The sequence below is a fragment of the Pyrgilauda ruficollis genome, unplaced genomic scaffold, assembly GCF_017590135.1.
Source record: "Pyrgilauda ruficollis isolate IOZ18807 unplaced genomic scaffold, ASM1759013v1 scaffold109, whole genome shotgun sequence".
Lineage (NCBI taxonomy): Eukaryota > Metazoa > Chordata > Aves > Passeriformes > Passeridae > Pyrgilauda > Pyrgilauda ruficollis.
Window position 1 is genome coordinate 652,529 of NW_024509099.1, and position 12,699 is coordinate 665,227.

At 36.6% G+C, this 12,699-nt stretch overlaps 1 protein-coding gene across 1 annotated transcript in view; it reads right to left on the reverse strand.

Moving 5' to 3' along the window:
- The window catches only part of DOK6 (docking protein 6), a 239,760-nt gene that overhangs the window by 122,849 nt on the left and 104,212 nt on the right, over window positions 1-12,699 (reverse strand). Inside the window, exon 3 of the mRNA XM_041472901.1 lies at window positions 1,210-1,324. Coding sequence (XP_041328835.1) covers window positions 1,210-1,324 — 115 coding nt within the window. The remainder of the gene's footprint in view (window positions 1-1,209; window positions 1,325-12,699) is intronic.

Consider the following 12,699-nt stretch of genomic DNA (forward strand, 5'->3'; position numbering starts at 1 on the left):
TAATGTTGATATAGAATCACAGAATATCCAGAGTTGAAAGGGATCCACAAGGATCACAGAGTTGAACTCCTAGCCCTGTGCAGGAGAGTGCCAGAAGTCACACCATGTACCCAAAAGTATTTTCAAAATGCTTCTTGAACTCTGTCAGGCTGGTGCTGTCGTTACTTCCCTGTAGAGCCTTTTCCAGAGCTAAACTATCCCCAGGATGAAAAATCTTTTCCTAATTCCAACCTAAACCTCCCTTGACACAACGTCAGGCCATTCCCCGGGGTCCTGTCCCTGATCAGGAAAGAGAAGAGATCAATGTCTGCCTCTCCTCTTCCCCTCAAAAGGAAGTTGTAGACTCCAATGAAGTCTCCCCTCACTTTCCTCTTCTCCAGACCAAGAAACTTCAGTCACTTCTCATATGGCTTTTCTTCTAGGCCCTTCACCATACATACATAATGTTACAAAACCAACATATATATATATAGTATTATCTACATAAACTTTTAAAATGTAAAGTTTCAAATATGTCACTAAAAAAAGCATAAACTTTATCATTAAAGAATTTTCCACTATTTTAACAAATTTTTTTTTGGTTAAAATATACCCTAGGAACAGATGTGTACAATTGTACTTTCAAATAAAATGGTGCACTGTAATTGTGCAGTGCTCAGTGTCTCACAAGTAACTGCCTGCCATTGTGTACTCTAATGCCCAAGTCATGTTCTATGCCAGTCTAGTCATTATGCTATGGAGTCATTCAAACCACAGACTGCTTGACACCCTGCTTTAAAATATCCTGAGGTTCTAGCTGGTATTTGCCACTTATTTGCAATGGCATGATAATTATTAGTTTAGTAAGTGCCTATAGCAAAGCTCGTTAAAAAAAGAATGTTTCACATCTTGACTTAATATCATCATACAGGTTATTTTTTACTAGGATTTACAAGTTTAGCTGGAAACCTCCAGTCTTTAGACAATCTGCATGCAAAGAAAAATAATGGAAAAAAGAACTCCGTAACACCCCTAACACCTCTCATCATATATTAAAAAAACCCTACCAAACCCCAAAAGACCTGAACCCCAAACTCCAAAGTTTTTTGTTTACCACAAATTTCTTTAAGCTAAGAATTTCTATCTGGCATTGTGAGTTAATTCATCTGAGCCAGACTTTGATGTGTACCTTGATTTCTTCAAGCTAGAGATGAAGCACCAATTACTTACCTGACTCACACGCAAATGTCTTTGATGTCTCATCATGAAAGATAATTGCCACTGCATGCTTCTTTGTCTCTCGAGGCAATCTGGTTATATTTTTGATATTGTGCAGCTCAGTTACCTTAAAATGAAGAAAAGTATTTTAGACCAGGGTATAAATAGTACAAATAAAAATATTAACCTTAACTGCTCACTTTTTACTATAAACTGGTTTTCCCCTGTCCTAGTTTCAGCCAGGACAAGGTTAATTTTTCACAGTAAGCAGAAGAGGTGTGTGGCAAGGCCCAGATGTTATTTCACTCCACCTCATTCATTGCCAGGGACAGGAGTAAGGAACTCTCTCTTCTTCCACTGGGGAGAAAGCATGGTGGGGAAGAGCCAGATACTGTTCCAGGCTTTTCCATGTAAATTGTTTCTTTGTCCTGCTGGTACCGTTCACTTTTCTGTCTCATTGCTGTTTCTAGCAAATCATTCTTATCTTAACCCATGATTTTTAGCTTTTGTGCCTCCAACTCTCAACTCCATTCCAAAGGAGTGGGAAGGGGAGGGGAAGGGGGGAGTGAGTGAGCAGCAGTGGCGTTTTGAGTCTCGCTGGGAAAACTAAACTGGGGAGTACCATTCCTAAACTCCTAGGGTTATTTATATTTATAAGCTTGGTAATTGGTTAAAAAAACCACATAAATAGGTAGAGTCTTTAGTTGCAAAACTTAACTCTAATAACTCTATCTCTTTATTTCCACAAAACTCTGTTTCATTAATAAGTCCTACATGGAAATAGTTTACAATGACATCAACTCAGCCTTGGGATTTTATATAATCTATTTTTCAACTTCTATACTCATACAACTTGGATCAGTTTCAGAATCTGCATCAAATAGAAAACCTAATGTTGGAAGAACAGTGTTTCATTAGTTAAGGAAGGTAACTCAACTAGTATGTCAAGTAGTATCACTACATTTGTAAAGCTAGATCCTCATGTATCTTTAAAATGTATCTGTCATCCTCAAAAGAACTCAAACTTTAATTTTATTTTCTAAATATTTGAAAAGCTTATCAACAATAAAATACTCCTGCAGCAAATTTACAACATAAAAAATTCAATCTATTTCCATTTTCTTTGGATGCATGTATATAACTACAATTAACAAAAATGGAAGAAAAATATGTTATTCCAACCAGACCTAGTGGCCCAGCCTATATTAAACTGATTAACACTTCATATTCTGAAATATTTTTCTCAGTTTCTTGGAACTCTGGGAAAACTTTATCCATTTAGAGTTAGTTTTTCTTGGGCAGGACATTTGCCTCAGGCAGAATTAATTTCCAGAAAAATGTCAACCATATAAGTTTGGACATCTATGACTACAGAAAAAATGGACTGAATGTAGGTGGAGTTTTTTTGTTTGTTTTGGTTTGTAATTGTTATGCTACTGGTGTACATTTCCAGCATTCCTTTTTCACATGCTGAAAATAATTTTAAAGCAGAAGATATTTTATACGGTGCAGTAAAAAAATGGAACATGTTGGGGCAAAGACATTTCAATAAAATATTGATAGCAGACGAGCAGTGAAAGGCGTCAAGCCAACAAAAGAAACTGAGACAAAGCGTGAAGAGGAATGTGTTATGTGCTGACGAACTTGGGACCAGAACTGAAGACTGTTCTAGAGTCTGTCTTGACAGCCTTCAGCAAAACTCACTCCAGCTCGTCAATATCTTTGTTGTAACACGTGGGCCAAAAACGGATGTGGTACTATAAACATGGTCTAATGTGTGCTAAACTGAGGAGAATAATCATTCTCAGTACTGACTGGCCATGGTTCTGTCCATACAGCCCATGGAGCTTTGCTGGCTGAGGAACCAAGATCCAGGGCCCTCCTGCAGGCCTGCTCCCATGTTGCCAATGCCAAACCTGTGCCATCGCAGGGGCTCTTCTATCCCCAGGCTGGCACCTGGTTTTTGCCCTTATTCAATTTAACGAAGTCCATGTCAGCCCATTCGTCCAGCCTGTTCAGGCTGCTGAAAAGGTAGCTTGACTCCCAAAAGCCTATCAGCTGATCCTTCCCAACTTACTCTCTGCACATTGGTGCAGCTCCCTTATTTCCTCCAGGTCCCTGATAACAATATCAAGAGAGGTCCCAGTACAGACCACAGCAGTTCCACACTTGCTACCGTCCTCCAAGCAGGTAACCACACTGACCACTTTAATAACCAACATAACCACATAAAAACCAACCCATTAACCACAACTTTCTGGGAATGACCATCTTTGCATCATCTAGACATCCACCTGCATAAATAATAATGTCCCAACTTCAATTTGAGGATGTCATGGGAGAAAATGTGAAAAGCCTTGCTAAAGCTCTTCTCATATCATAGATGGTGATCATACTGCTCAGGCACGATTTACCCTTGGCAAATCCATGCTGCCTTTCCCAAATATTATGTTTACTCTACAGTTCTTCCTATAGGCAGAAGTAAGACTGCCAGAAATTCTCCAGGTGGACCTTTGGTTGACTGCCAGAATTCTCTGTATTCTCCAGGTTGACCTTTTGACCTTTTTTTGGACAGAGGTGCATTTCCTCACCATTTGGTTCCTAATCCCTTATAATTTTAACTTTAGTCATGCATTTTCAGGGCTTTGTAAGAATCCACATATTTCACTACTTTTTGGCTTGGGGGAAAGAGAAGGGCTGAATAACACAAACATCCCTGTCCCATTAAAGAAGTTGCTGAAATATCTGTTGATTTTCCTTGATCCATGCATGATAAATGAACTAATGTGTGAGAGGGCTCTTGTAATCTCCAGGAAATCGTCCAAAAGAGAGGAAAGAAAGCATTAGTAGGCAGAGGAGAGAGCAGACTCTAGAATTCAAAACCTGAGGGAACAAGACCAAATCCATAAGTCATTAATGAATTTTGAAGACATAGAAGGCTCCAAAGTCAGGGGTACAAATCTACTAGTCTTGCTAAAGACAGGGTACAGATCTAATAGTCTTGACTGGGTACAGATCTAGTAGTCTTGCTAAATAAAAAGATATAAGAGCAAAATATTTAAGATGATTTGGGACAGAAAAATGTTCAGATTATTATTAAAGAAAATTTTAAAAATAACTGGTGGTGCAATAGGAAAGGGAAAACACTGATAGGAAAAAGCTCCAGTGATTCTTACACAAGCAATTTATATAAAAAGTGACATTTTCACATGTGTGCGTGTGTGACACTGCACATGATGCAGATAAAAAGTACCTTAAACCTTGCTGTATTTAAAAGGGAAAATTTCTCTCTCTGGAATAGCAGAAAAGAAAATAGAATTGCTTTGAATAATGACAACAAGGCATATTAAGCCTTCTTCTAGTCTCTGTTATATAGTAGAGATATACTCTTTTTTCTTAATGCTTGAGTGCTGCAGATTACTGAAAGATCCTGCAATGCTTATAAGAAAAGATAATAATGATAATAGAGCCAAAAATCTTACATTCCTGGCACTAAAGCTACAAAATTTTGATAGTAATTTATGTTTGAAACATAAATACAAACATACCTGAGTACACACATATGGCTATATGTAAAGATGGTTTTTTGAGTCCTCTTATTGACCAGTACATTAATCCTGCCTTGTTTAATATAGTCACATATGCAACATTCATCACACAATTAAGAATACTGTCAGCAAAAAATGTACATACAACAGAATTCTTTTTATTTGCTGGTGGGAATTTAATGTCTGAAAGAGACAATGAAAACACTGCCAAATTCTTATGTGCTGCTTTTTGGTACCCATATGAGAGATTAAGTTGAACAACATACAAGGCAAGTGAAGAAATATAGTCTCCATGCAGGAAAAAAAGGTATTTGTTTTAAACACATTTCAATTTTCCTTTGACTCTGAAATCACAGGACCTCCCTAGACAGCACAGAACTTCTTATAACTCCAATGTGACAAAGTTACATGAATTGCCTCTTCCAAACTCCCTGACTTTCACCTTCTTTCTTTAAGACAAACTTCTTCAGCCATCTGTAGTATTACACAGAAATCATATCCCTCTTGTCTATCCCACCTTTCCATAAAATGTCAGTCACCTTTTCCATAAAAAATCATATCTTACCTTTCCATAAAAAATGGGCCATGTTTGAAACTACTATAAGGGTATTGTGAGACACTTATATCCTCATCAAATACTTTAGTGGTTTAACATGTGTGGCCAAAGCATTTCTGCTGGTTAAGCCTTTTTTTCAAAAATCATATATTTCTCATTGGAATGCTTTGCTTTACAAGAATTGAAGGAAATAATTTTAGCTACAACATTTTGAGGACATAGGGAATTTATAAGAATTTTAGGAAGTATAATTTTACTGGGCAAACTAACAGAAAAAGAAATGAGAACATTTCAGGAACACAAATTTACACTGACAGCTAGAAAGGCCATATTATCAAATAAGCCCCTCAGTATTTCTATTGCTTATATAATTTTCAATATCAAATAGAGATGAATATTTGCTTCAATGTTCATTTTTTCAAATTGTACTGTATGCTTCTCTCCACGCTCAGAGTAGAAAGATAGAGGCAAAACTGTGAAAGTCTATCCTCCCATTGATAGAGAATTAAGTTAATGAAATTCTGAATTCTGGATTTAATGCCAATTAAGCATGAGTCATTTCTCTACTTGCTGAACATGTGCAATTAAAAAAACACCTGAGAGTATATTATCTTGTATGGAGGAAAAGACGAACTTTGCCTTGGCAACCTGATTGCTTTATCTCAGGGATTTATAAAACTGTGGCTTAAATTTTATCTATTATTAAAAAAATAAACAACAACAACAACAAAAAAACCCACAAAAATAAATAAGCATTTTTAAAAGGGGAAAAGTATCAAAGATACTGAAAATGCAAATAGAAAACTTATAAAAATCATGCTATTTTGAAATAATTTAAAGCATCACCTAGAAGATTTTAAGAATATTTTAAAAGACTAATAAAATTTTTTAAAGTACAAAAAAGTCCCCATTTTTATGAGTAGTACATTAGGTAAATCTACTTTTTTAAGCAAGGAACATTATACCAAGATTTGCTCCCTGTGGTATTATAATGGACTTGTTTACAAAATTCAGTCTAATACATTGAAAATATTTTTGTTCTTCACAACAACAAAATATCATTCTGAAACTACCTAGACCATTGATAACCTTGCATCAGTAAGACAAATGTTAAAAAGGAAAAATTTCTGTGCTATTACATATGTAAGAGTCTTACCTAGACGTTCCAAAAAACAAAAAAGGAAAAAGTAGAAAAGACATTTTCCTGTTATGGGATTCTACTTCACCTAAAACCTTGTTAATACTGAAAACAACTCAAAGCAACAAAAACCTTGAAAATCAGTTTTCCTATTTCCCCCATTTGTAACTCTCTAGAACAAAAATAATTTCAAAAATGAATAAAATGCCTAATATTGCTCCTTAGTGAGCAAACTTGCAAAGAGATTTTTTCTGTTTTTATCCTTTGATTTATTCCAGTAGGTGAAATAAATCCTTTTTTATTAAGCTATGATTATGTAGTATACAAATTTTCAGTACCATTAGCATGTTAACTTAGACTTTCTTTTCTTTACTAGACATTTAGTGCTGTTCTCCATATGTTGCTCAGTGTGGTATGTGCTAGGGACGCAGCACCTGGACCATTTCTCAGTTCTCCTACTTCTCATCAATAATTCCCGCTTCATATGTCCATCACTCAGCAGCCCACACATACATTTCCTAGTTTGTTTTTTTTTCCTACTTCTTCATTTTTATTTTTTTTATCAGTCTTTAAAACCAGTTTTGCTTTTTCTCTAGAAAGACAATTTAACACTGATTGATGAAAAGATGTGGAAGAGTTACTAAGCTTACATGTTACCAAAATTTGCCAAGGTTTCTTTATTTCTTTTAGATTTTTTTTAATCTATTATACAGGTTTTTTTCTTTCTTGGTGGAGGTGGGATGGGGCTTGACATAGCTGTATCAGAGACATCTAAGTCCTCTACTTCTCATTAATATCTGATAAAGAGGACATAGCCTTGAAGGGCTGCTAGGTAGGATAATTTCTAGGACTGGTAAAGGCATAATCTCAGTCCTGCAAAATTATACTAGGCTAGACTTGCATCAGGGTCTCAAGGCTACACATCAGTGTTGGTTACTGTAACTTGGTTCTTCTCACACCCAGGAATTTGCTTCATCTCAAAGATTACCTTTAAGCACAGATGAAAAGAAATGCACTTGATCTGGAAACAAATTTTTTTGGATGTTTGGATTGTTCACCAAAATGCAATAGGTTTTTACAGATACATCAAGCACTGAAAAGAAGGTGAAAGATCCTGTAATGAGTTTTGTGACTCTATTCCTCATGTATCTTGACCACTCATGAATCATCTAAATATTGATTCAAGTAATGCAATGCACTTCTTCTCATCCTTATTGTTTTTCTTTATCTTGGTCTGGAGATAAGCCCAAAACTTTAACTTGTTTTGCACTGGTGTAACATCTCATCTTGAAAAAAACACATTCAGAGCTTTCACTTGCTTCTTTTAGTAAATGTTACATAGGAATAATAAAGCCCATAACTAACAACACCTAGTAAATACTGTCTAGCCACATATGGATAGATCAACCATCAAAAAAAACCAAAAAACCCCCAAACAAACAAACAAAAAAAAAACCAACCCCAACACAGAGCAGTGCATCAACCTTAAAAACAAGAGAAGAAACTGAGAAGGACTCCTCTGAAGGAATCAACAGTTAACAAATCTCATGCTATATGGCCAAAAAAACAAGAGGATCAGACGAAGTATTTAGCTTATGCCCTCACTTTGAAAAAAAAAAAAAAATCTTCATTTCCTTGAAGTCTTATGATACTAATATTTAGCTTGAGAGGTTCACAGAAACTTGAAGTCACCTTTCTGCATGAAGATCCTAAATTTGACACTAATACCAAATTCCTTCAATTCCCTGCTCCCTACCAGAATGCATAAGCATTGTCAGATGCCAGGGGACTGAGCTACAAGCAACACTACATGATTGGTCTGTTTCAGTTTTATTGCATGTCTGTGCCAAGAGACTAGGAAACCATCAGAAAAGCATCCTGATAGATTACAGAAGTCTAACTCCACTTGTCTCTAGCTACACCAACTGTAATTTAATTCCAGTAAAGCCATGCTGCAGATATCTAGTAAATAATTCAAGTTCAGGAAAACTACTAATGTAAGAAAGCCTTCAGTGGCAGGTAGCCATAGCAGGATACACAAGTATAGGCTGATGATCAAGGAAATTATTTAGGACTGTTATATGGAAAATAAAATCTCTGAAAAGCACACCCAGGTCAGTTGCATCTGTCTAGTCAGAAAAGATCAGATAATAGATTTCTAATAACAAACTTCTGGTCTCTCTAAAAACACTTTAGCCCTTGCCTATCAACCTTAAGTCTTCTTTTTAAAAGAGCATTTGTTACCCAGGTAAATAACAGGAAATAATTACAAGATCACAAATTCATTATACTAGCAAAATATTTTATATTATGAAACTGTTACTGTCAGTGCATCTTAAAACATCTATCCTTTAAAATGTTTGGGTGTTTTGTTATTATTTCAGTATCTTAGTTATATTATTAGATGTGAAAAGCTTTTAAAGTCCAAAAGACACTAAATTTAAACAAAGGCTCATCTTAACTGAAATGCATTGCTTCAGAGTAAACGTGTTTTTCCTCTTTTCTGATTACTTTAGTTGGAACTATATTTATTTCTTTCAAAGAGGAAGGATTTTAGGAACAATTCAATACACTTTCTCTTTAATCTACAACACTTCACTATTGACAAACACTGGATATTTTTTATTTGCTTCTTGTACTAAAAATCTGTTCTAGTCATGCAGCTGAAAATGTAGGATTTCCTTTTGTATTACATAGGCATGTAAGAACTGTACATATATAACACATTGTGGGGTCTGGTGCTCAAATTGTACATTTAAATAGATGAGATAACTCTTCAACAATTACAGAAATATTACTTCCAAATCACTTATTATATTTGCTTCTCTACAAAAATTACAATTCCACTGTAAATAAGAAAGGAGGTCCAAAAAATATGAAAACCACAAAAATCATGAATAAAACCTTAAGTGCCCCATTCTGAGTTATGTCTTATTTGAATTCTTCCAGACATGTGCCTCCCATATGAAACTGGGAGGGAAATGATTCTGCAATTCCATCTACTGAATGTTATTTCCACTGTGCAGAGTCCTGGAAATTGCCTGGGCAGAAGAAAAGGTCTGAATTTACATAAATGGATTTCTGTTTTACATTGCACACTACCTTCCTGTCATTTAAGTCCTAACCAGAAAAAAATAGAAGCGGAAGAGAATGCTATAAAATGCAATCATTTATCCTCTTATTTCTTAATAATGGCCCACATACGACCATCTGTTGTGTAAGACCACTCAAGCAGTAATGTGACAGAGCAAGAGCCAACACAGGGGCAAGGAGCAGGGACTCCAGTGAGGGATGCCCAGACAGTGAAGAACCACCCCAAACCAGAAACAGCATGGCAACAATAAGAGAGTGATATAAAAAGCAAGGGCCATGTCAACTATCACAGCAAGAAAAGGACAAAGGAGGCACCAATATGCTGCTTCCAGTCTGCAAAGGGAGAACACAAGATGTTGGCTCAGTACAGATCAGAGGACCACAGACAGGATCTCAAAGCATCTAAACACCTGCCTCTAGCTCAGCTTTCAGTGACACTATCTGCAGCTAGCAGTGGCTCCTTTGACATTGCTAAATCCAATTGCCACAGAGTAGAAGTTTTGTTACAGCTTTGGATGGAGCTGGATGTGATTTAAGCTCTTAAGAAAAGGCAGTGTGCTGTCTGAAAAGGACAAAGACCTTTGAGACTGGGGAAATGGCTGGATTAACAGAAGCACAGGCCATAAATCAAGGGAAGTGACTTTTTTTTTTTTTTTTTTTTCACTCAGCATTCATTAGATCACATCTATAATATCCTGCCCAGTTTTGGGACTCCAATGAAAAAGTGACTCCAGTGACAAAGTGAGTTCAGCAGAGGGTCCCCAGGACAGCCAGAGCTGGACCTCTTTCCCTGTGGGGTGTAGAGGTTGAAGGAAGTAGCTGCTCCATCCTGCAGGAGGGATGGCATTGGGAGCATCTGACTGCAATCCCCCCAGTGCCAGCAGGGAGATTACCAGGGAGACAGAGCCGGCCTCTTCACAGCTGTGCCTGGGGGCAGGAAGGTGAACAATGGGCATAAACTGAGACAAGAGATTTCAGGCTCCATATGAGAAAGGATGTTCCCACCATGAAGACAGTCCAGCAGTGGGACAGGCAGCCCAGTGAGGCTCTGCAATCTCCATCCTTGGACACTCAACTGGACATTGCCCCGTGCAGCCCTGTTTGCTCAGACCTTGGACCTCAGAGGCGGCTCTGCTGTGAGCAGGAGTTGGACAAGAAAACCCTTCATAAGAAATAACTTCTAAGTCTAAGAAAGGGATGCTAACAGACCTGCAAGGATATTTGGACCTTTGTGGGTTTGGGCTAACCCTTATGGTATTAGGTCATTCAGAGTATACAAGATGAAACACATGTCCATGACATCAGCATATATTGCACAAAACCACCAATAGGACAAGGAGATGCAAAAGTCTGGAGAATGGGACTTAAAGTTAAAATGTACTAAGAGGCAGAAAAAAAGGAAAAAAAAAACTATTTAATGAAAGAATAACAAATCTTAAAGCATAAGATTACAAGAGAAGCATAATAAAGGAGAAGAGAAATCCCAAGATCAGAGAAGTGAAAGAATGGATCATAAAAGAGCAAAAACAATTCAGAAAGAGAAGAGAAGAGTTTTCCCCATCTCTGCATGTGGATTTACCCTTGGAAAATGAGTTGTTATGGTAACAACACTCTCCAGGAGTATTGCCAAAGAGTGGCATATCAACCTCCACATTACGCCTCTAGGGCAGGTCTCCAGCTGCTATTTCAGAGGAGTAAGTGTTTAAGAAACTTCTACCAAGTATATGTTCATTCCTCTAAGTACTAAAAGGAAACCACGCCTATAACAACAGTAAGAATCTTGTCTGTTAACTGAAAAAGTACATCATAAAAATAATTTTAAAAACCCACCAAAACTGGGCAGAATTAATGAATATATTTAAAATAAATCAGGCTAAGTATAACAGTAATGTCAGGGCAAAAAAGAAAACTTTGATGGGAAGAAATATGTAGATCTGATAGTAGAAGGATAATGAATAATTCCCTCTTATCCTCCAGATAAATTTGAGATTTAAAAAAAATGCATGTTTGAATTTTCCAGCATTTTTAGAAAACCTAGATGACATGATGCAAATTTAGACTGAATACAAAATAAAATAATGATTTTAATTTCTCAAAATTTAAATAAATGGAAGAGAAATAAAAATTACTACTATTTACAACTGTAGTGGGTTGACCGCTGGCCAAACTCCAGTGCACTCATGAAAATCATCTACTCACCTTCCTCTACTATAACTGGAGCAGAGGAGGGGAAAAATGCAGTTAGAATAAAGCTCATGGGGTTGAGATTAAGATTAGGAGAAGGGCAAAGCAGGCTCAAAATTTTAAAGGGTATAAAGAAAACTTCTCTCCATTCTTTAAGTCTTAACTCTTTCTAAGTATTAGAAGTATCTGACTTTCATATGGGCTACAACCTGGGTACCCAGTTTAATGGTGTGCTATAACTGATCACTTACCACATAAGCAGTTACAAACTCTTAATTTTGTCTCAATGAACTCTAAAAAAATTAAGGATGGAAAACAATCTTCTTCGACTAGCTTTTGTTATGTTACTTTAAATGCTAAATTGATTGACAATGTTGGTAAATCAAACCTACCACTGCAGGGTAAGTGTATTAAAGTCATATCAGCTGCCTTTACTAGGCAAAGATGTAGGGATTTTTCCAAGCCAAGTTAGTTTCTCTCAAGCCATGCTGCTGTAATACTGTTAGGATTGAGCTGCTGCCTAACCCATAAAATCAACCAGCCCACTGGGATTATTCTGGTTCTGGCTGGTAGCCTCGTGTTTGAAAGCGATAGTTGAAATCTGATCAGTTCATGTGCACATGGACCTATTCCCGTAACAAACATTTTAATTAGGATTTTTAAATACATACTGAAAAAAATCCATTCACACTTCATGGGGTAATTGTACAGACAGCCATTGGCAGAACAAAAATCCCAGTTCTCCCCAATCCCATTTCCTTGCTATCCTAAAGAACCTTTGAAATATGTTTTCCAATCTAACCTTTCATTTTGAAGAGCAATCTGAATACCAGGCTACTGTGCATGCATTAAAATAAAAGGGGAAAAATACAGCCTTCTGTAAAACTGAGTGTTAACAAAATTTAAACTAATGCCTTAATACTAAAACAACACAAATTTTCTAATTTGCAACCCAGGTGCACACTTGAAAAATAACATCATGC